Source organism: Bombina bombina, chromosome 1, assembly GCF_027579735.1.
Source record: "Bombina bombina isolate aBomBom1 chromosome 1, aBomBom1.pri, whole genome shotgun sequence".
Taxonomy (NCBI): Eukaryota; Metazoa; Chordata; class Amphibia; order Anura; family Bombinatoridae; genus Bombina; species Bombina bombina.
In genome coordinates, this window is record NC_069499.1 from 672,323,652 (window position 1) to 672,349,552 (window position 25,901).

A 25,901-nucleotide genomic window follows, 5' to 3' on the forward strand; every position below is an offset into this window, starting at 1 on the left:
GCATGCCCCACAAATGGCCCTTTTAAGGGCTGGTAAGGTAAAAGAGCTTTGAAATTTATTTAATTTAGAATAGGGTAGGGCATTTTTTTATTTTGGGGGGGTTTGTTATTTTATTAGGGGGCTTAGATTAGGTGTAAGTAGCTAAAAATTGTTGTAATATTTTTAACATGTTTGTAACTTATTTTTTTATTTTTTGTAACTTAGCTTTTTTTATTTTTTGTACTTTAGTTAGTTTATGTAATTGTATTTAATTGTAGTTATTTGTAGGTAGTTTATTTAATTAATTTAATGATAGTGTAGTATTAGGTTTAATTGTAACTTAAGTTAGGATTTATTTTACAGGTAATTTTGTATTTCTTTTAGCTAGGTAGTTATTAAATAGTTAATAACTATTTAATAACTATTCTAACTAGCTAAAATAAATACAAAGTTACCTGTAAAATAAATATAAATCCTAAGATAGCTATAATATAATTATTAATTATATTGTAGCTATCTTAGGGTTTATTTTACAGGTATTTATTTTTAAATAGGAATAATTTATTAAAGTATAGTGTTGTGTTAGGTGTAATTGTAACTTAGGTTAGGATTTATTTCACAGGTACATTTCTCTTTATTTTAGCTAGGTAAGCTATTAAATAGTTAATAACTATTTAATAGTTATTGTACATGGTTAAAATAAATTGAAAGTTACCTGTAAAATAAATATAAATCCTAAGATAGCTAGAATATAATTATTATTTATATTGTAGTTATATTAGGGTTTATTTTAAAGGTAAGTATTTAGTTTTAAATAGGATTCATTTAGTTAATAAGAGTTAATTTATTTAGATTTATTTAATTAATATTTAAGTTAGGGGGGCGTTAGGGTTAGGGTTAGACTTAGGTTTAGGGGTTAATAATTGTATTACAGTGGCGGCGGCGTAGTGGGGGGCAGGATAGGGGTTAATAAATTTATTATAGGTGGCGACGGTGTAGGGGGGGCAGATTAGGGGTTAATAAATATATTATAGGTGGCGACGGTGTAGGGGGGGCAGATTATGGGTTAATAAATTTATTATAGGTGGCGACGGTGTAGGGGGGGCAGGATAGGGGTTAATAGGTTTAATATAGGTTGCGGCGGGTTCATGGAGCAGCGGTTTAGGGGTTAAACTATTTATTTAGTTGCGGAGAGGTGCGGGATCAGCAGGATAGGGGTTAATAATTTTATAATAGAGGGCGACGGTGTAGGGGGGGCAGGATAAGGGTTACTAGGTATACTGTAGGTGGCAGCGGTGTCCGGGAGCGGCGGTTTAGGGGTTAATACATTTATAAGAGTTGCGGCAGGGTCTAGGAGCGGCGGTTTAGGGGTTAATACATTTATAAGAGTTGCGGCGGGGTCTAGGAGCAGCGGTTTAGGGGTTAGTAACTTTATTTAGTTGCAGGGGGCTCCGGGGGCGCCGGTATAGGGGGTAGAACAGTGCAGTTTAGTGTGAGTGCTTAGTGACAGGCTAGCAATAAAGCTGGGAAAAAGCCGAAGGGCAGCGAGATCGGATGAGTGATAACTGTCACAGTCCGCTGCTCATCGCCCCGCGGCTTTTTGACAGCTTTATTTGATAACTTAGGCGTATTTTTTCAGGTCCGCGGCGGCGAAGGTAGGCGAGCTTAGGCGGGCGTATTGGGCCGGCGAAGTCAGAAAAGTAGACGGCTTGATAACTACCCCCCAAGAGAACAAAGCAAATTTGATGATAAAAGTACATTGGAAAGTTGTTTAAAATTTGCATGCCCTATCTGAATCATGAAAATTTACTTTTGACTAGACTGTCCCTTTAATGTAGATTGCCATTTTTTGTTTCATTGCGGAGCTAAAATCATGAATCAAAATAGGTATGAATTTACAGTTTTATATAGAAAAGTGAGAATTTCTAGGGATTATGTGAAATATTCTGTTAAAGTGAATGTACATTTTGATGATAAAGTTCCTGGTTTTTAAAAATCCGATTAAAAACAGGGGCACTTTAATTCATTAAAATTTAAATTTCACTCATGTTGTGAAAATGCTTACCTTTTAATCTTGACAGCCGCTCCAGCTTCCCCCAGTCTTCGCAAGCCTCTTCAGTGTCTGTTTCAAGGCGTGATTGGAGGAAGCCAGATTCCTCATTTTAGACCCAGGAAGAGGCTTTGTGACGGGCGGAGGTAGCAATGCAGTGGCTGTCAAGATTAAAAGGTAAGTATTTTCGCAACACGAGTGAAATGTAAATTTTGATTAATTACAGTGCCCCTGTTTTTAATTGGATTTTTGAAAAACGGGCACTTTATCATCAACATTTAAGATTTACTTTAAGAATGTATGCAACAAATAATATATGATGTGTGTTTTGATACATTTTTTTAGTCTGGCTATGTGGAATACTTTGACATTTTGCAGTGGAAGCTAGCGTTGAAGGGGTTAAGAATGCTCGAGTAGTATGTAGATTTTTGTTTCTTTCTTCTGATTCATTTTGTAAATGATACAATATCTTGTGCAGTAATTGACTATATTCTCTTTACCTCCTGTCTAAAGTCATTATGAGTATGTGTATCTCCTCATTTTAATTTGATGTACAGTTATATCACAATCGTCTCTCTGTTTATTCTAGTCATGCTGCATTTTTCAGTCATTAGCTTTCTTCTTCCTGTTCAGCAAATGCGACATGACAAGGGGATTATAATAGTGATTTAAATGTACCTTGAACACACATTGTTAAACAAATTACAATCATTGATGTCATTTACATGTGTCTACTTTCAATAGACAAACACATTCTTTTTTGTTTATTTCCGTAGCATTTATAATAACGTCCCTGAGCGTTTTTAATAAAACAAAAACAATGAATGACTTTAGAACAAAATAAGTGAATATTGTGGTCTAAAACACGCTCATAAATATTACAGACAGCAGTCGGCTTTTAAAGAGAAATTTGTTTAAGCAAATCATTATCATTTTTAATAATCTTATATTTGTTTATTTTGTTGTCTATTGGAAGTTGTGTTGTATTAGTAGAAGTCTACTCTTATTGGGAGCTTGATTTAAATAAAAGGGCGATTCAAGTCAAAATTAAACTTTCATTATTCTGATAGAGCAGCAGTTTTAAGAGACTTTCCAATTTATTTCCATTGTCAACTTTTTGCACAGTCTTTTTATATATACACTTTCTGAGGCCCCAGCTCCTACTGAGCATGTGCACAAGTTCATAGGGTATAAGTATACTAGTCATCAAATGGGGAAAACCTAAATTTGTCATATAAAAATCTACTGCTTAGTTAAAATTCAGAGTCAGTGTTATTGCATTGTCTTTTTATTATGCAGTTGTTAATAATGCAATTCTGCTGTTTTTTGTTCTCTGAAAAAAATAAAATTTCTTCTGTTATCAAATTTCCCTTGTTCTCTTTTGTTTCTTTTTGTGACGACTAAGCCTATTCGCCTAGCTATGGCTATGGGGAGAGTGTGGGCATGAAGGAGTTAATAGCACTCAGCCTCTGGTTCCCTTACACCTATACCTCTACACCAGACACCAGAAGGAGGTTGGAGGGAAGGGGGTCTTTATATCAATGCATTATTTAGCAAACACAGATGTTACAAAAAGAAGAAACATTTTAGATTAACTCTGGCAATGTGGAGACACCATACCACCTCAGCTGGGTGGCTATTTTAGGTATTAACTACTCCTCATGAGTGCATCATGACACCTATGTTGAAAAGCATACCCCCTAATGCTGTAACCCCTAAACAGCCACAAACTCCGATTCAACAATTCTTTCCACTAAAACTCCTCAACACTAGTAAACCCTAAACTGCCAGGCCCCCAACAAATTAACTGCTGCAACCTCCATAACTAAAACCCCTCCACTATTAGCCCCATGGCATAACACCATTCAACTAAAAGCCCCATAAAGGCTACACCACCTTTGCAAAAACACCACTTCACAAAAACAACCTTCACTATTAACCCCCATAACTGTCACAACCTCCATTGCTAATCCCCCCTCTGCTATTAACCTTCTAGCCACTACCACCTCAATGGTAAACCACCTCTTTTATTAACCCCCTGTTGTAACCGCAATAGCAAAGAATGAGTCCAGCAGCTGTATATCATCTTAGTATATGTGCAAACTGGTAAGAGCCACTGCAAATATTTCTAAAGCAGAAACACAAAATATAAGTTCCTGTGGCTCATATGAAATCTTCAGTTTACTTTATTAAGGATGAAAAAGAAATACAGGCAACGTATTGGGCCTTAGTCTTGACTAAGATTTGATATGTGCTGCTGGACTTTTGTCTAACTGCCATAACCTCTAGTGATCAAACCCGTCACAAAAAAATGCTTCTTAGCTATTAACAATTAAACTGTTAACCCATTACTAAAACTCCCCTAATTGCTAATCATCATTACTGGTACTTTTACAGGTGTTTTTTTTTATTATTTTATTCTTATGGCTATTTTGTTGTTTAATAATCCTATAGTAATGGTGATTATTCCTGTTGGTTGATTGAAACTTTCAAATCCGCTAATAAAAAATAGCTTAGTTGGCCAACCTATAAAAATATGCATTAATCATATTGCTTGATTTAAAAAAAAAAATATTACTAACTTTTTTTATTGTTTTGTTTTCTATAATTTATGAGATATGGTGAGTCTTAGGTAAGGGTTGATATTATGGGGGAGCGATCCACAGTGGGAGGGTTATGGGAATCTTAGGACATGGGTGTGTTTAGTTGTAGGCTTTGAATTTAGAGGAACCATGGTAGCGGTGTGTGTAGGGTAGTCTTGCATTTGGTGGGTCCGTGGTAGAGGTATGGTGAGCAGCTAGGGGTTAATAGGAGGGAGTTTTAGCAGTTTGGGGTTTAATAAAGGGGAAATATTTTTGTGATGGGGTCTGGCAGTTTAGGGTTTAATGGTGGAATAGGGTTTGCTGTTGGGCATTGCTGTAGTCAGGGCAAGTGGGGTTTTTACCACTTGACGTTGTAACATAGGATTCCTTCTCTGCTAGAGCCAATTACAGAAATTGGTCTATCAGGAATTGCAAGGCTGGCAATTTTTAGAGTTAAATTATGGCAAAAGGGGACAAAATAAATAATGAATGTATATTACAGTTTAAGTACAAATAATTAAGCATTTTATAATACAAATGCAAGCTGTTTAACATCTATTTAAATGGTTATTTGCACATATAAAGCACACAGATTTGTTTTTGCACTAGAAAATGGCAATTTTTGTGCCTCTAACAAAAGTGTTTCAGTTTATGCACCCAGCCGTATTTGACTGAATATTGAATGTGTCTTTGAGGTTACAATCCATGTTTAATAATGTTCCCTATAAATTGCACGGTAGTCTCTAAGGAACTGTGCTGAACTGATAATTTAATCTCATGTGTTTTGGCACAGTGTGGAGAACAGTGGTTTAGAGTGGTTTAGATCCTTTCTAATACAACTAGGGCAAAAAGTCATCTTTGTGAAATATAGATAACTATGTTTTTAACACATCTTTTACAATTTTAACACCACAATGTACTTAAAAGAAGTAAACAAAGACTATATAAATAGGTTGTAAATCATTTCTTTCCTGAAAAATGTAAGTAAGCATTAAGTGAAACTAATACAGCAAAATCGTTGCTGCCTTTTTTTACTAAAGTGCATTGGCTGATAAAAACAACTCCTATATGTATGTTGGTGGAGTGGGAAGCTTTTAAAGCATAACAAGAAAATAATGGTTTATTCTAGGAAATTCAGTTACAAATATAATACCCTATTAATTACCCTCTTTTTGATGAAACAGAGAACATATGACTGTGATGTCCCTTTAATCGTTATTTTTCTGTTTAACAACATTTTTAAACTTGTATTATCAGTTTGAACAGCTATAAACTTGGGCTTTATACATACAGAAACAGTTTGGCACACATATATATATATATATATATATATATATATATATACTGTATATATATATATATATATATATATATATATATATATATATATATACTCACCGGCCACTTTATTAGGTACACCTTGCTAGTACTGGGTTGGACCCCTTTTTGCCTTCAGAACTGCCTTAATTCTTCAACAAGGTGTTGGAAACAGTCCTCAGACAATTTGATCCATATTGACATGATAACATCACGCAGTTGCTGCAGATTTATCGGCTGCACATCTATGATGCGAATCTCCCGTTCCACCACATCCCAATGGTGCTCTATTGGATTGAGATCTGGTGACTGTGGAGGCTATTGGAGTACATGAGTTTGAGATGATTTGAGCTTTGTGAGGGTGCATTATCCTGCTGGAAGTAGCCATCAGAAGATGGGTACACTGTAGTCATAAAGGAATGGACATGGTCAGCAACAATACTCAGGTAGGCCGTTGCATTTAAATGATGCTCAATTGGTACTAAGGGACCCAAAGTGTGCCAAGAAAATATCCCCCACACCATTACACCACCACCACCAGCCTGAACCATTGATACAAGGCAGGATGGATCCATGCTTTCATGTGGTTTCCACCAAATTCTGACCCTACCATCTGAATGTTGCAGCTGAAACTGAGACTCATCAGACCAGGCAACATTTTTCAAATCTTCTATTGTCCAATTTTGGTGAGCCTGTGCAAATTGTAGCCTCAGTTTCCTGTTCTTAGCTGACAGGAGTGGCAAACGGTGTGGTCTTCTGCTGGTGTAGCCCATCTGCTTCAAGGTTCGACGTGTTGTGCATTCAGAGATGGTATTTTGCATACCTTGGTTGTAATGAGTGGTTATTTGAGTTACTGTTCTCTTTCTATCATCTCGAACCAGTCTGCCCATTCTCCTCTGACCTCTTATATCAACAAGGCATTTTCGTCCACACAATTGCTGCTCACTGGATATTTTCTCTCTTTCAGACCATTCTCTGTAAACCCTAGAGATGGTTGTGCATGAAAATCCCAGTAGATCAGCAGTTTTTGAAATACTCAGACCAGCCCGTCTGGCACCAACAAACATGCCACGTTCAAAGTCACGTATATCCTCTTTCTTCCCCATTCTGATGCTCGGTTTGAATTTCAGCAAGTCGTCTTCACCACGTCTAGATGCCTTGTGATTGGCTGATTAGCAATTTGTGTTACCAAGCAATTGAATAGGTGTACCTAATAAAGTGGCAGGTGTGTGTGTATATATATATATTTATATATATATATATATATATATATATATATATATATATATATATATATATATATTAATTTTTTATTTTTTACTTGATTGATAAACAGAATCCATTAAGGCTTGCTTAAAGGGACAGTCAAGCCAAAACTTAACTTTCATGATTCATATAGGTCATGCAATTTTAAACAACTTTCCAATTTACTTTTATCATCAAATTTACTTTGTTCTTTTGGTATTCTTTGTTGAAAGCTAAACCTAGGTAGGCTCATAAACTGATCTGTCTGCCATTAAAACCTCCTCTTATCTCAGTTAATTTTGACAGTTTTTCACAGTTAAACAGTGCTAGTTCATGTGTGCCATATAGATAACATATAGATAACATTGTGCTCACTCCTGTGGAGTTATGTATGAATCAAAACTGATTGACTAAAATGCAAGTCTGTCATAGAACTGAGATAAGGGGGCAGTCTGCAGAGGCTAAGATACAAGGTAATCACAGAGGTAAAAAGTATGTTATATAACCGTGATAGTTTTGTAAAATTTGGGATTGGGAAATAAAGGGATTATCTATCTTTTTAAACAATAACATTTTAAAGTAGACTGTCCCTTTAAGGACACTGATTTACACTATTTGAAAATATTAAATTAGAGAACACTTAAAAGTTATACCAATGAAAGTAGAATAAATAAACTGGATGAGGAGTATGAGGTATGGATTCACTTACTTAAATTACCTTGCTAGATTAATTTCCGAATATCCCATGTAGCAGCATAATAATAAAAAAGTCTCCCAATTAGTTAAAATACAGGTGGCCCTCGTTTTACAACGGTTCAATTTACACCGTTTCAGAATAACAACCTTTTTTTCCAGTCATGTGACTGCTATTGAGAAGCAGTGCATTTATTAAAATAGCCAGTAGGTGGAGCTGTCCGCTTGTGTTGCAGCAAAGCCAAGCAAGCTGAAATTAATCAGTTTAACCAGACCTGAGCTATGTTTGCATAAAAAGGCAAGTGTTGTGTTATTATTTTATTAGGTTTATAATGCTGCTTAGCAAATGTTTTTGTTCATTTAACTTAGTTTAATTATATATTCTGTGTTGTGTGATTATTTTATTAGGTTTATAATGCTGTTTAGCATTTAAAGTCTTCATTTCAAAGCTTTAAAAATAATGTATTAGGTGTTACTTATGACAATTTTGAGAGGGGCCTGGAACCTATCTCCCTCACTTCCCATTGACTTACATTATAAACTGGGTTTCAATTTACAACGGCTTCGATTTACAACCATTCCTTCTGGAACCTAACCTCGGCGTAAACTGAAGGCTACCTGTATGAGGCTATAATACAGCTATTGCCGCCAGTACTTAAGATGGCGGGGACACTGTTTTGCATCTAGTTCATTTTTGTGATTGTTATACCCTTTATCTGTACAGTACCTAAACTCTATTTAGGGACATTTTGTAGTTCATTTTTCCAATAAATAAAAATGTGATTATATAAAAAGTGGTATATAAACCAAAAACAAAAGTGATATAATGCATAATATCACAATTGGAGGATACACTGTCCCAAGTTTTTCTTCCTTCTTGGATTAACCCCTTAATGACAACTGACGTACCAGGTACGTCATGCATTAACAACCAGTTAATGACAATAGACGTACCTGGTACGTCAGTTGTCTAAGAGAGTGCTGGAAGCGATCGCAATCGCTTCCAGCAGCTCTCAGGGTATTGCAGTGATGCCTCCATATGGAGGCATCCTGCAATACCTTTTTAGAAGACTCCGATGCAGAGAGAGCCACTCTGTGGCCCTCTCTGCACCGGTAGCGATGGTGCCGGTTCGTTGGTGGGTGGGAGCATAACAGGGAGGCGGGTGGGCGGCCCATCGCTACCCGGCATCCGGTTCCTGTAGGTGCAATGTGCACGCCGGGTGCCGGGAGCGTGCGGGGGCGCACGCGGGGGGGCGCGGGGGCGCGCATGCGCCCGTGCGCGCGCGCGATTAGCTGGCCACTGACACCAATGAGGAGGGAAGAGGGGGGAAAAAACATTTAAAAAAAAATATATATAAGGATCTGGGAGGGGGAGGGGGTTGGGGTATTGTGGGGGGCTGCTACACTACAGAAAACATTAATAATTGTAAAAAGATAAAAAAACACTTTTGTTTTTGGGGCAAATTGGGTACTGGCAGACAGCTGCCAGTACCCAAGATGGCGGCAATTAGGTAGGGGAGAGGGTTAGAGAGCTGGGGGGGGGATCATGGAGGTTGGGGCTAAGGCAGGGGTCCATCACAGCCAAAACATTTTATTTTTTTTTATTAAAAAAAAGAAAAACTCCTTTTATTTAGTACTGGCAGACTTTCTGCCAGTACTTAAGATGGCGGGGACAATTGTGGGGTGGGGGAGGGAAGAAAACTGTTTGGGAGGGATCAGGGGGTGGGATGTGTCAGGTGGGAGGCTGATCTCTACCCTAAAGCTAAAATTAACCCTGCAAGCTCCCTACAACCTACCTAATTAACCCCTTCACTGCTGGGCATAATTTACGTGTGGTGCGCAGCAGCATTTAGCGGCCTTCTAATTACCAAAAAGCAATGCCAAAGCCATATATGTCTGCTATTTCTGAACAAAGGGGATCCCAAAGAAGCTTTTACAACAATTTGTGCCATAATAGCACAAGCTGTTTGTAAATACTTTCAGTGAGAAACCTAAAATTGTGAAAAATGAATTTTTTTTTAATTGTTTGCTCGCATTTGGCGGTGAAATAGTGGCATAAAATATATCAAAATGGGCCTAGATCAATACTTGGGGTTGTCTACTACACTACCCTAAAGCTAAAATTAACCATGCAAGCTCCCTACAACCTACGTAATTAACCCCTTAACTGCTGGGCATAATTTACGTGTGGTGCGCAGCAGCATTTAGCGGCCTTCTACTTACCAAAAAGCAACCCCAAAGCCATATAAGTCTGCTATTTCTGAACAAAGGGGATCCCAAAGAAGCATTTACAACCATTTGTGCCTTAATTGCAGAAGCTGTTTGTAAATAATTTCAGTGGGAAACCTAAAGTTTGTGACAAAATTTGTGAAAAAGTGAACTTTTTTTTTTATTTGATGACATTTGGCGGTGAAATGGTGGCATGAAATATACCAAAATGGGCCTAGATCAATACTTTGGGTTGTCTTCTAAAAAAAAATATATACATGTCAAGGGATATTCAGGTATTCCTGACAGATATCAGGGTTCCAATGTAACTAGCGCTAATTTTGGAAAAAAGTTGTTTGGAAATAGCAAAGTGCTACTTGTATTTATGGCCCTATAACTTGCAAAAAAAAGTAAAGAACGTGTAAACATTGGGTATTTCTAAACTCAGGATAAAATTTAGAAACTATTTAGCATGGGTGTTTTTTGGTGGTTGTAGATGTGTAACAGATTTTGGGGGTCAAAGTTAGAAAAAGTGTGTTTTTTTCAATTTTTTCCTCATATTTTATATTTTTTTTTATAGGAAATTATAAGATATGATGAAAATAATGGTATCCTTAGAAAGTCCATTTAATGGCGAGAAAAACGGTATATAATATGTGTGGGTACAGTAAATGAGTAAGAGGGAAATTACAGCTAAACACAAACACTACAGAAATGTAAAAATAGCCATTGTCATTAAGGGTAAGAAAATTGAAAAATGGTCCGGTCATTAAGGGGTTAATTCAACATCTTAAAGAAAAAAAAGAAAGAAATAGTGTTATCCCATGGTTAAACAGGTACAACATCTCTATTGATCATTAGGAACATTTTGGATATAGGCATCTATACAGCCTCATATTGGGGAATGGATATATAATTATACCATTGCTACTGCGATGTCTGCTGATGTTCCTATAAGAGCTTTTAATGTTACAGTTTAAATAAATGTATTTTGCAAGTTTACTGGTTATAAACCAATCACACTGCTGAAACTCGATAGAGCTCAGTTAAAGCTCAGCATATATGCAAATAAATTCAATATACGTGTTGTACCTGTTAATCACACTATTTCTTCCTTGTTTTCTTTAAGGTGTTAAATTAATCCAAGATGGAAACAAAAAAAAAACGTGGGTTAGTGTTTCCTCCAATTGTTATATTATATATTATATCACTATTTTGTTTTTTGTTTATATACCACTTTTTATATTATCACATTTTTATTTATTTGATTGCTATTTAGTTTGTTACACTTAGCATTGTAGTTCAGTTTACAATCAAAACAAATTAAGACTGAGATTTATGATAAGTGGATAAGAGAACTCTCGCAGAATATCCTGCTTGCTGATGTGAGCATAAATGTGGGAAATAATGAGTTACATATTAGGATTCAGGAAGAAATCATTAATTCACTTGAGAATCTGCTGATATAAACCGTACAGGAACAGCTTGAACAGTTTGTAAACATCAGCAGAACCCTAGGCAGCAAGGAAGTGTCTGCCTGTGGCTGTCTTTTGGGTAAATGAAATATATGGCTGTATATTTTTATGAACACATCTAGTAAAAGTTATATATTTGCTATAAAATAAAATCACAGATATTTTCCTGTAACAATAAATAAGTTATAGAAACCCTAATGCAGATATTTTTCAAATTGCTGAGTTGACGTAGTCCATAAATGTTTTCTATCTAATTGACGTAATGTTTACCCTTGAGCTTTAAAAAACGTTTAAATTGTAATGTGCATTCCTTTTGTATCAGGTCAGTTTTTACACATTTATTTTATTATTTATAGGGACGTGTTACCCAAATCTTGAATCAATTGAAAGTGATGCAGCATATTCATTAAAAGCTGAGTAGAAAATAGCTTGTGAACATCTCTATATAAAAGAGGAATATATTTTACCTCTCAGTTTCCTCAGTAGCCAAATCCTACTGGAAACATAATTTTAAGTAGCTAATAGGGATGGGTGAATGTGTAAATTTCCGAATTTCGAATGGGTTATAGAAGAGATAAGCCTCAGAGGAGGCATATGAGTTAAGGAGCAGTGGTCTTAAGAACGCTGCATCTTAACTCCTGTTTCCGGCGAGCCTGAAGGCTTGCGCAGAAACAGTTACATTGGGCACATTTGGGCCGTGATAAATCGGCCCCTGTGTATCATTTCTATATTTTCTTAGTATTAAAAAATATGATAAATCAAAAAATATAAAATCAAATATAACTTTTTATGTTTGCAAGCAAATTATTATATAAAACAACAAATTAATCCAAGGAAATGGAAAATAAATAAAATTGTACAAACGGCCAACGGCTAATAACAATGCTATATTCTGGAAAATGATACAATTGACACATACTGCAAAAAAAAAAAAAAAAAAAAAAAAAAAGAGAATAGTTTGAAGCTTTGCTTTTGAGCAGTCGTGCACTTAGGAGCTTGGTCATAATAATGAGAAACGTGTTAGTGTCTAAAAAATAGAATACGGTTGAATTCTACCTTTGTGACTGCCTATTAAGATTGGAGTTGTGTACATGCTTTATTTTTATTTTATTTTGCAATGGGCAGAAATTATACTAGCTACATTTTTATAGTGCACATTTAGAAAATATTTATCATAGACAATGTTGGTAAATAAATAAAATCATTTCTAATTTTGCACCAAAAAATCTGTATTCTTTCCAACAATTATTAATTGATAAACCACCTATTTTTCTTATTTAAATCTCAGTGTGACAATATCACTGTATCCTTCCTTTACCTTATACAGCGCTCTTCAAGACCTCATCAACATGGAAAGCAATCATGCAAAATCATTGTTTATGAGGGTTTTCTGAACATTCTAATGTAATGTATGTGTCTGACCTTCAAATCTAGGACCATGCATGGCAAGATAAACAGCTCTCAAGTTAAAATTTGCCTTTCTAAAAAATCTCTGAGGAACCTCCCAGTACTAAAAAAATAATCTCACCAGATCAGATGGCTTTAGACAATCAGGCCCTAAGGGCCTGATATTCAAAGGCTCTCTGCTCAGACGAGATGATCTAAGATATCTCGTCAGTATGAGTGGTCCCTAAAAAATGTTAGTAACATAATTTTAAAAAAAAAAAATATTTATCTTACTATTCAGGGTTCTTGATGTGAAGGAGAGACGCTTACTTACAGATTATAATAAGGTCTACAAAAAATCCAGAGATTTTTCTTGATTTCTCTCCATGCCAGCAAATTTTTGAATATCAGGCCCTAAGTGACAATAATCAAAACATACAAACATCAGACCATCAAAATGTTACATTACAATAAAGGACCCGCAAATACAGTAGATATGCATAAGCAACAAATGCATGATAAAAAGACAATGCAATAGCACTTAGGGGCCGATTTATCAATGTGTGGGCAGACATGATCCGCTGTAGCGGATCATGTTCGTCCCACATTGATAAATGCAGACAGCATACGCTGTTGGCATTTATCATTGCACAAGCATTTCGTGTGAAATGCTTGTGCAATGCCACCCCCTGCAAATTTGTGGCCAATCACCCGCTAGCAGGGGGTGTCAATCATCCCGATCGTATCCGATCGGGATGATTGCTGTCCGCTGCCTCAGACGTGGCAGATAAGTTAAGGAGCAGAGGTCTTAAGAAGGCTGAAGGCTCGTGCGGAAACTGCTGCATTCGCAGCATGGTAAATCGGGCCCTCAACTTCAAATGAGTAGTATTTTTTTTTTCTACAAATTTCATAATTATGTCTATTTCCACTCCCACTGCATCATGTGACAGCCATCAGCCAATCACAAATGCATATGCGTATATTCTGTGAATTCTTGCACATGCTCAGTAGGAACAGGTGACTTAAAAAAAGTGTAAATATAAAAAGACTGTGAAGTAAATTGGAAAGTTGTTTAATATTGCATGTTCTATCTGAATAATTAAAGTTTCATTTCATGTTCTCCAAAACATTTACATGTTCAAACATCAGTTTAACCAGACCTCAGAACTTTAATTGAGTAGATAAAGAGCTCTGCGTAATTATAATCTCTTGTAGGTATAACAAGAGTCTAAATACATAGCTAGGGTTTTAATTAGGTAGTGCTTCAATTGAGTCATTGTGGTGTCAGTCAGAGTTCTATGACTGTATACAGTGTACATTAAACTGTTCATTTCTCATTATATGCCTCTGTATGAAGATTTCAGTATAACACCATGCTGAGATAGAAAGGAACAGTTACAAATGCTGTGCCAGTTATCTTGCAGCGACAGTGGGGCTCTATGGAGATTCAATTTGTTATCACTAGAGATATGAGTATTAGCTGCTCTTTGTAAAAATCTAAACAGAGTTGCTGCATTTTGCTTTGCTTCAGAAAGCATTTGTATATAAACCAAGTCAGCTAAACAAATTGTCAATGTAACATCAAGTAAACGAAAAAAAACAAAACAGTTTTAGACCTCCCAACAAATAAAATATAGCAAAGGACAAAAATGTCCTGCGGTGTTTGTTACATGGGGCCATGTCAATGCAAATTTATCCATATATTTCCCTTCAGGGATTTAATTATGTCTTTTACCTTATAGAATAGGGAAAGGTATTTTTAAAAGCAAATTGTAGAGCACTATGTTTCAGTGCTTGTCAGAAAAGAAGTAAATGCGATCTATCAGCTTGTCAAACTCTTCTGTCAGGTTGGCAGAATAAACTGACTCCGGGATAAGTGACATCTTGCTGTCATTACTGAAAGGGCTATAGACTTTTTTATTCATAGGAAAACTGTCTGGCAAAATAATGTCAACTAACCTTTTGGTGAGAGTCTTGTATGCAGCATTGTTTTAAACAACTTTTACTAAACAACTGATTTGGAAAATAATTTTGTTATTTTACATTAGTGTAGAACTTAATAACATTTATTTGAAACATTAAGGGGCATAAAAGTCAAAATTAACTTTTCATGATAGAGCATGCAAGAAGAGTTTTAAATTTACGTCTGTTTTTAAATGTACTTAGTTCTCTTGGTATTCATTGGGGCATATATATCAAGCTCCGAATGGAGATTGATGCCCCGTGTTTCTGGCGAGCCTGCAGGCTCGCCAGAAACAGCAGTTATGAAGCAGCGGTCACAAAGACCGCTTCTTCATAACCTGTCCGACTGCTCTGAGCAGACGGACAGACATCGTTGGAAAAAAACCCGATCGAGTACGATCGGGTTGATTGACACCCCCCTGCTGGCGGCCAATTGGCTGCGAGTCTGCAGGGGGCGGCGTTGCACCAGCAGCTCTTGTGAGCTGCTGGTGCAATGCTGAATACGGCGAGCGTATTGCTCGCCGTATTCAGCAAGGTCTGTCGGACCTGATCCGCACTGTCGGATCAGGTCCGACAGACCTTGATAAATAGAGGCCCTTGTATATTGTATTCATTGTTGAAAAGTATACATAGGTAGGCTCAGGAGAAGTAATGTTTTATTCAAAGCTGGCAGGTGAGTGGGGCACCTGACTAGGGCCCTGCACTTTGGGGGTCCCTGGGTGAGGGTAGGAGAAGAGCAATTTACATCTTGTATTTAGTTTATGAAGAAGTGTTTATGGTATCAGAAGGTATAAGATATAGTTTTATTCCTTATATAGAAACACGAAACACTGTATGTTGAGACCAGGGTGGGCCATTCATGGGGCAGGGCATAAAGAAGGAGGGGATATATATATATATATATATATATATATATATATACAGTATCTCACAAAAGTGAGTACACCCCTCACATTTTTGTAAATATTTTATTATATCTTTTCATGTGACAACACTGAAGAAATGACACTTTGCTACAATGTTAAGTAGTGAGTGTACAGCCTGTATGACAGTGTAAATTTGCTGTCCCCTCAAAATAACGCAACACACAGCCATTAATGTCTAAACCATTGGCAACAAAAGTGAGTACACCCCTAAGTGGAAATGTCCAAATTAGGCCCAAAGTGTCAATATTTTGTGTGGCTGCCATTATTTTCCAGGACTGCCTTATCCCTCTTGGTCATGGAGTTCACCAGAGCTTCACAGGTTGCCACTGGAGTCCTCTTCCACTCTTCCATGATGACATCACAGAGCTGGTGGATGTTAGAGACCTTGCGCTCCCCCACCTTCCATTTGAGGATGCCCCACAGATGCTCAATAGGGTTTAGGTCTGGAGACATGCTTGGCCAGTCCATCACCTTTACCCACAGCTTCTTTAGCAATGCAGTGGTCGTGTTGGAGGTGCGTTTGGTTTCTATATCATGTTGGAATACTGCCCTGCGGCCCAGTCTCCAAAGGGAGGGGATCATGCTCTGCTTCAGTATGTCACAGTACATGTTGGCATTTATGTTTCCCTCAATAAACATTAGCTCCCCAGTGCTGTCAGCACTCATGCAGGCCAAAACCATGACACTCCCACCACAATGCTTGACTGTAGGGAAGACACATTTGTCTTTGTACTCCTCACCTGATTGCCACCACACACGCTTGACACCATCTGAACCAAATAAGTTTATCTTGGTCTCATCAGACCACAGGACATGGTTCAAGTAATCCATGTCCTTAGTCTGCTTATCTTCAGCAAATTGTTGGCAGGCTTTATTGTGCATCATCTTTAGAAGAGGATTACTTCTGGGATGACAGCCATATAGACCAATTTTATGCAGTGTGTGGCATATGGTTTGAGCACTGACAGGCTGACTCCCTACCCCTTCAACCTCTTCAGCAATGTTAGCAACACTCATACGTCTATTTCCCAAAGACAACCTCTGGATATAACGTTGAGCATGTGCACTCAACTTCTTTGGTCAACCATGACGAGGCCTGATCTGAGTGCAACCTGTCCTATGAAACCGCTGTATGGTCTTGCCACTGTGCTGCAGCTCAGTTTCAGGGTCTTGGCAATCTTCTTATAGCCTAGGCCATCTTTATGTAGAGCAACAGTTCTTTTTTTCAGATCCTAAGAGAGTTCTTTCCATGAGGTGCCATGTTGAACTTCCAGTGACCAGTATGAGAGAGTGTGAGAGCGATAACACAAAATTTAACACACCTGCTCCCCATTCACACCTGAGACCTTGCAACACTAACGAGTCACATGACACCGGGGAGGGAGAATGGCTAATTGGGCCCTATTTGGACATTTCCACTTAGGGGTGTACTCACTTTTGTTGCCAACGGTTTAGGCATTAATGGCTGTGTGTTGAGTTATCTTGAGGGGACAGCAAATTTACACTGTTATACAGGCTGTACACTCACTACTTTAAATTGTAGCAAAGTGTCATTTCTTCAGTGTTGTCACATGAAAAGATATAAAATATTTACAAAAATGTGAGGGGTGTACTCATGTTTGTGAGATACTGTATATATATATTGTGTATAATGAAAAAGTTGGATTCAGAAGTAGAAAATTTAATAAGTGTGTCACTGTGACTTTAACCCTGGCATGTTGTATATATTATTTCTTGTATTAAAAAAAGAGTTTTCACAAAGCTAGTATTTTGTGGGCTTGGTCATACAATTATTTTTTGTTCATATTTGCTTCTAAAATTGATTTTTTACTCTTGTTATTATGCTTAAGGTGGTTTGCCTACCAAGAGGGCTGTGGGATGCAACCCAGTGAACAAGTGATCCTTGAGTATCATTTGTACACAGACTTGCTTTTCCTGTTCAAGTTTAGTTTAATTTATGTTTATTTGCTGCTCTTTAACCTGCATAAGAAACATTTCTGAGTAAGTGATCTGAATGAAAATAGATATAAATAACTGACGTGAGATTTTCTACTCTGATAGAATCTGTTTTGAGAAAGAGGGTGATTTAAAATGTAGAGTAACTCATTTTTGTTCATGACAAAATGAACAATGCCCATCATCCTTGCGAACAGGGCCCTCATCAATAACTTTTGCATGCTCTCTTTTTACTCATTATTGTGATTGAGGTGTAATACTGCAGTATTCTGTATTTGTTGAACCCCCATACTCTAATAAGAACTTGACAAATTCCAGAGTCAGGATTCCATGGCTCCTAGAGTTGTATGTCCGCAAATCATTGCATTTTGGTTGCATATTGACTGAAATTTCACTGTAGGAAATTGTGATTATAGGGACATGAAACCCAAATTTTTTTCTTTCATTATTTAGAAAGAGTGATTTTAAACAACTTTCAGATTCACTTCTATTATTTAATTTGCTTCATTCTCTTGATATTCTTTGTTCAAAAGCATATATAAATAGGCTTAGTAGCTGCTGATTGGTAGCTGCACATAAATACTTCTTGTGATTGGCTCACCCATGTGCATTGCTATTTATTCAACAAAGGATATCTAAAGAATAAAACAAATTAGAGAAGCCTATTGGAATGTTGTTTAAAATTGTATTCTCTACCTGAATCATGAAAGAAAAAATTTGGGTTTTATGTCCCTCTAAGATCTAATAGGGCACGTCTTTTCAGCCTGGGTACAGTTAGTGCCGTTCGGCGGTGGATTTGGCTAGTTTGGGACTGTGGTGTTTGAGATAACTCTTCCACACGCTTTTAAAAGCTAGGGCATGCCGTGAAAAGACTTGAAACAGAGGTCATAATTCTTTATTCTTTCTTTTGATATTGAGGCTTGAAACAAGAGCAGTTTGTGAATCTCTATTACTTTAGATATTTTAGATTTATAAAAAAAACAAATGTATTTTTTTTACATATGCCAAGCAACATTGATTTTTTTTTTCATCATTTTTTTGTTTTGTATATTTTTTCAGTCACTTTGAACAGGACCGTAATGCAATGAAAAGAAAAGAATGGGAACGGAGAACCCAAGAAGTACAACAAGATGAAGACCTTTTTGCAACCGGCTTTAATCTATTTGGGGAGCCATACAAGGTAACCAGGACTGGGTTTTTATCACATTGAATACCAATGGACTTAGGTCTTATGAAACATAAAGACTATTTTCTTATGCAATCAATTATTTGCTTACTTAACAGAAGGACATGGCTCTATAGGTCCTTGTCAAAAGGGCTTGGGATATTCCCTCAGGGAAGGACAGAAGTGTCAAAACAGCATTGAAAGGGACTGAATATAAATATATGTAACCTCTACTTTTTGTGAAGTTTGCCAGTGGAATATCTTTGAGAACAGAGCAAATGCATGGGACATATTAAACTTTCATGATTCAGATATGGGAGCCTATGTATCAAAGGTCTTGCGGACCTGATCCGAAAGTGCGGATCAGGTCCACAAGACCTCGCTGAATGCGGAGAGCAATACGCTCTCCGTATTCAGCATTGCACCAGTAGCTCACAAGAGCTGCTGGTGCAACGCCGCCCCTTGCCAATGGGCCGCCAGCAGGGAGGTGTCAATCAACCCGATCGTACTCAATCGGGTTGAATTGTGGCGATTCCTGTCCGCCTGCTCAGAGCAGGCGGACAGGGTTATGGAGCAGCGGTCTTTAGACCGCTGCTTCATAACTGCTGTTTCTGGTGAGTCTGAAGACTCACCAGAAATACGGCCCACAAGCTCCATACGGAGCTTGATAAATGGGCCTCATGGCATGAAATTTTAAACAATTTTCTGATTTATTTTTATATTTAAATTAGCATTACTCTTTTTTGTATTCTTTGTTGAGAGCTAAACCTAGATAGGTTAATAAACTGATTTCCAAGGGGCCAATTTATCAAATGGTGGGCGGACATGATTCGCTGTAGCAAATCATGTCCGCCCAACATTGCTAAATGTTGACAGCATACACTGTCAGCATTTAACATTGCACAAGCATTTTTGGTGAAATGCTTATGCAATGCCGCCCCCTGCACATTTATGGCCAATTGGCTGCTAGCAGGGAATGTCAATCATCCCGATCGTATCTGATCGGGATGATTGCAGTCTGCCACCTAAAAGGTGGCAGAGAAGTTAAGGAGCAGCGGTCTTCTGTTTCTTTCGAGACGGAAACTTTGGGGGTAGGTTACAGCATCCGCTGCTTAAAAAATCAATCCCAAAGCCTTTATAGCAGTGCATTTTGACAGTTTTTCTAAATTAGGTATTGCTAGTTCATGTGTGTAATATAGATAACTCCCATGGAGTTATTTATGAGTCTGCACTGATTGGCTAAAATGCATGTCTGTCAACAGAACTGAGGTAAGGGGGCAGTGAGCAGAGGCTTAGATACAAGGTAATTACAGAGGTAAAAAAAATATTAATATAACAGTGCTGGTTATGCAAAACTGGGAATGGGTAATGAAGGGATGATCTATCTTGAAATTAATTAAATATATTTATAATTGTGCTAAATGATAACAGTTATAATGTCTATAACGTAATTACCCAAGGCATACTATTATCAGTGACCAAGTTTTTATGGTTACTTTTCTGGTGTCAATGCAGACATATGTGAGTGCTAGATGCATGTGCACACAGGCTACAGGAGTGTGCTTTGGAAGTCTGGTGTACATGAATCCTGTAATCATATTTCTAGAACACATTAAAAAAAAAAACTTTACAAAACAATATTCCTGTTATAAGGGGAATAAAAAGCAAATCTGCAACCATTAAGGAACAACTATCCTACAAGTAAATAGTCCATAGGGAGTTGAGATCTTTGGTCGAACTGTCAGCAGAGGGAAATAGGCCACAATGCATTAATATCTTCTAGAACACATGGTTAAAAACACAAATAGAATGAAATTGCTAATGACAGAGCCGCAATAGATTGAAAGTCATGTTGCTTTAAATAGCCGTTTGTCAGCAACCACACAAATTTTGAGCCACTCAAGTGACCTGATGTGTGTAATAGAGATGGTATCTTGTTACTGTTAATATTATGTGTGGCAGTATACAATGTTTCTACTGACCTTATTATTTTTGTTTATAGCAAAGCCTAATAGCAGTTGTGCAACTGTTTTAGGCCGCCATGCAACTGCTTTTAGGCATTAACAGCTGATTTTAGCTGTCATATAATTATATTTATGTAGACAAAATTAGAAGTGAAGGAGCAAAAATAAATTATTAATGGTGCATTTAATCTTATGGGCCACTATCCTGGCTGCCAAGCCACTATTCACCCTAGCCATTACACTGTCCTAACACAATTAACTAACTACCATTGATCGCAGCCCACACCACAATTAAGCCCAACCACTCTTCATATGGTTCCAACTTCCTACCACTATTAACTGGCAGTGATTCAGCCTCTATAGCAATAGCCCCTAACATCACATGGACTCTTCTACATGACCCTCCCTTCTCAGAAGCACTGCCTGTGCATTACAATCTACCTGCCAAACCACCTGCATTATTCTGTCCCCATCACAAATATTCAACACTGAATATACCCCCATCACCGCTTTCTCACCATCAGTGATTCCTTTATGCAATATACCCCAGCACCTAAACCTTCTCCAAAAATTTGACCCTCCTAAAATTAAAAAAAACTAAAAAAATCCCACCTTATCTTGTACTTACCTGTTTTTTTTTTTATCTTTTTATTGATTTTTGCAAAAATAAAATATATACATCAGCATATTAGTAAATGGAAAAAAAAGACATCAATGCTTATTAGTTTACATAATGACTTAAAAAACCATTAAACAGCATTTCAACAATGCATAAAATGTTTCATTATTGCAAGTGAAACATTACTGCAATATACATTCATTATTTATTTTGCAGCTTTTTGCTGTAAAATCCATCTAAAAATTTAACTTGTTTCACTTTCTTCCAGGGAGGCTTAGGTTAATACTTTTAGGCATTTTACGTTAGCTTTTGTTTACTTTTCCCTCCATCCCTAAGCTTCTATGGTGTCATATGCTTTTAAAAGGTGGATTATCAGTTTTGCATCAACAATCATGATAGGAAAATCATTGTTTGCAATAGTAACTAAGCTAAACTACCTTAAGGGAATACAAGAAGACAAGCTACCCCGGTATGCACATGTGCAAGCAGAGTTTGTACTATATCTTAATATTAGTTTGTTCTTTTGTTCTGGGGGACAGGGAAATCAGTGAAAAGTATAAACAAAAAGCAAAATATTAATTTGACAAAATAAACTTTTCATTGCAAAATTATTCTTATATATGAAGGTTCATAATCATGTAGTTTACAGTTTGTGTTTGATATCCCTTTAAGATTACAAAACAAAACATTTCTAATATTGTATATTACAATAAACCTAATTTAAGGATCTACAAGTCATTGAAATCCATATATGTAGAAAGAAAATTAATAGTTAAATAAACAAATATATATGCTCTTATAGTTGATCTTATATCAATTATTGTAGAGCTTATTTTTTTCCCCAAATCCATTCCTTAGTCAACTCTTTCCAAATGAAACCCCATTAAACCCATACTATACCTTCATAAATATATTAGGTGTAGGGGAAATAAAAAGAATATGTTTCCCCTTTCTTCTCCTTCACCTCTCGAAAACTGTTTAATAAAATGTTCCCATTTAATAAAAAAATTCTGAGTCAGTTTTTTTTTATATATATGTCTTGATCATGCTGTTCTAATATCATGAGTTTAAACAATTAGTTTCTTAGTTCTTCCAAAGTTGGGATTTTACGACTTTTCTTAAAAATGTAATTTCTTGCTTTTAGGATGACCAAATTAATAAATCTAGCCTTTTATTTAAATTAGCCTCTATCAACAAGAAATATTATATCTATTTGGTCTGATCTAATATTTTCCTTAAATACATAGCTTAACCAGCAATTGTCTTCAGATTTACCCATTTTACTCATTCTATAGGGCGTTAAAGGGACACTCAGGTTAAATTAAATTTTCATGATTCAGATACAGCATGTAATTTTAAACAACTTTCCAATTTACTTCCATTAAAAAAATGCGCAGTCTTTTATATTTACACTTTTTGAGTCACCAGATCCTACTGAGCATGTGCAAGAATTCACAGACTATACGTATATGCATTTGTGATTGGCTGATTGCTATCACATGGTACAAGGGGAGTGGAAATATGCATAACTTTGAAATTTGTTATAAAAAAAACTACTACTCATTTGAAGTTCAGACTAAGTGCTATTGCATTGTCTTGTTATCTTACATCTGTTGATTATGCAAATCTAATGTGTTGACTGGTCCTTTAAATAAACTTGATGTAAAAGTCGTAAATGTGCCTCTTTTTACAACCGAAGGTGGTGAAGCCTTCTCGAGTCTATAAATACTTTTCTTAATATCTTGTGCGTCTAATGTAATTTTAACCAATTTATTCCAATTCACATAACCATTCCTTGAGTTTCATGTTCTATTTTAGATTTATATTGAAAATAAATTGTAAACAAGCTGGATTTAAATAATGTTAAAGCTTTACCTAATACTCCCATATCAGTAATTCCTTTATGTACCTGAATTCATTAACTACATTAAATTTTTACCTGCAACTATGCAAACAAATGTTCTCTCTCTAATTGGAAATAATTCTGTAGATCCTCAAAAGTTCTAACTCTATGATGATTTAAGTCTATAAATTGTCTGGTCTTTAAGTCCTTTCCTCTCCCAGATGTTAAAGGGTTCAGTCATATAACTAGGGACCAGGGGGTCAATTTATTAAAGTCTGGTGGACATGATACACTGTAGCGTATCATGTCCGCCAGACATCGCTGAATGCGGACAGCATTCAGCATTGCACAAGCAGTTCTAGTGAACTGCTTGTGCAATACTGCCCCCTGCAGATTCGCGCCCAATCGACCACTAGCAGGGGGTGTCAATCAGCCTGATTGTATGTGATCAGGCGGATTGTTATACGCAGCCTCAGAGGTGGCGTATGAGTTAAGGAGCAGCGGTCTATAGACTGCTGTTTCTTAACGCCTGTTTCCGGCGAGCCTAAAGGCTCACACGGAAACATGGTGAATTGGCCCAATTCAGTCAATAATAAATTGACCCCAAAGTCTGGATTGTCTTTAATAGGTAGATATTAAGAGGTAGCTAGATCTAGCTTTAGACTTGTTCCAATCTATTTCCACATCCTCAGCTCTTCTGAAAACACACACATATCTTTAATAAATTAAGGTAATTTTTGTAAAGCTTATAATTTCTTATTCTATATCTAACAGTGTGCGGACCACATCCGGTTGACACCACCAGGAGAGAGCGCAAACTGTTATACCCTTGCAACATGAATTCATTGAAAACTTTGGATGTTAGTTTTTTTCCAATTTTTTCTGCTCCATTGACTTCTATGGGGGAATAGGTTATCACACTCGTCAGGTTAAAAACACTTTACTCCCAACTCATAATACAAGAGCAACCCGACGCATGCAAAAAGCTTGATTGGTAGCATTGAGTAACACTTCACTTGTAATCTGGCCCTTTATGTTTATTTTTGTTGACATTGAAGTTGATTGGATGCTCCTGTTGTGACATCATTAATGATGCCTGAGAGACCATGCCCCCTTTTACACAGTAATTTTCAAATTAGGTATGCACATATGATAGATTTTGAATCATGTGAACATGTTTATACTCAAGTCTGATTGAGAATATGGATACTTATTTTAATTGGATTCTTTATTACTGAATGGTTGTGATTGGATAGGCACAGGGGGTGGAGTTTTGTAATGCATTGATGTATGCACTTTTTACCATTTGAATTTGCCTGAGGAAGGGGTGAACACCACAAAATGTTACCAATACATTTGTGGTGTTAAATCCAGAGAGTGCAACTGCTTTTGTGGATATATATAGTTATAGTTGTAGTTAGGGCTAGCTAACAAATTATAGTGGAAGTTAGGGTTAGTTTTGGTAGAGGGAGGTTAGGGTTAATACTGTATAACACAAGTGACTATGTCATTTATGTATCATTGTTATAGAAACTGGAGTCAGAAATCACATGTAGTGCACTGCAGCTAAATAAATAATAGTGATCTGAGCATGATCAGCTTGCTATAACAGAGCCGCTACAAGATATCTGTTGTCATTAGATTTTTTCCATAGAGGCTTCATTATAGTGGGTCACTAGGCCTTAGTGTTTCCACAAATGGTGTAGTTGTAAATTACAGGTAGCCATGTGAATTAGCATTACCTGGATTGCCAAAAAAAGGTTTTAGTTAAATAGCAGTAAAAGAAATACTATTAGAAATATTTATATCCATCAATATAAAACTAATAATTTAATTGTTTAACTTCTTTGTGACTCTTGTTTTGTTTAGTGATAACGAGTTAAACTGTGTGTGAGCAAGCAGAACAAATAAGCAAGTGTTTAAAGCTTGGTTCATAAATCCTCTTGCTATGCTCCTAGCACAATAGAAGTTTCTTGTTTTCAGTGCAGAGGTTGGAAAGAAAGCTGCGTTTTGGACGATTCCCAAATGGTACATTGTGCAACTCTGTTGAAGGAGACAGCTTATAAACAATGAGTATATTCTTGGCATAGCTAAATGTAATTTCTGCTACTAAAAATGACAGCACTAGGAAACGCTAGCAAATAAAAAGAAATTTCTAGTCTTGTTCTTTAAAATGTGAGCTGTCAATAAATATGTTCTTTAGAACAAAAAGGTATATAGAGTTATGGTAAAATGCATTTATAAACTAAAACATGTCTCATTAGAACAAATATGTTTTGTTTGCTTTGTTATGTATTGATTGAAATGTAGAGAGCTGTTTGTAAATTCTATTTGGGTTCCCTAAAATTTTACTCCCTTTTTTTATCAGTAAACTGCAAAGTTTCTGGAGATTTGATGAAAAGGAGACAAAAAATGTTGTTAGATATTAATAACTGTATTAGAAAAATCAAAGAGTAATGCACTGACCTGTTGTAGAATGCACATTCTATGCATCTCTTTAAAGTATGATCTGTCACTGCAAGATTTTGTGC

At 36.5% G+C, this 25,901-nt stretch overlaps 1 protein-coding gene across 1 annotated transcript in view; it reads left to right on the plus strand.

Annotated features, from left to right (window-relative positions):
* Nucleotides 1-25,901, plus strand: part of AFF2 (ALF transcription elongation factor 2) — an 863,717-nt gene that overhangs the window by 195,159 nt on the left and 642,657 nt on the right. Inside the window, exon 2 of the mRNA XM_053699151.1 lies at nt 18,839-18,959. Coding sequence (XP_053555126.1) covers nt 18,839-18,959 — 121 coding nt within the window. The remainder of the gene's footprint in view (nt 1-18,838; nt 18,960-25,901) is intronic.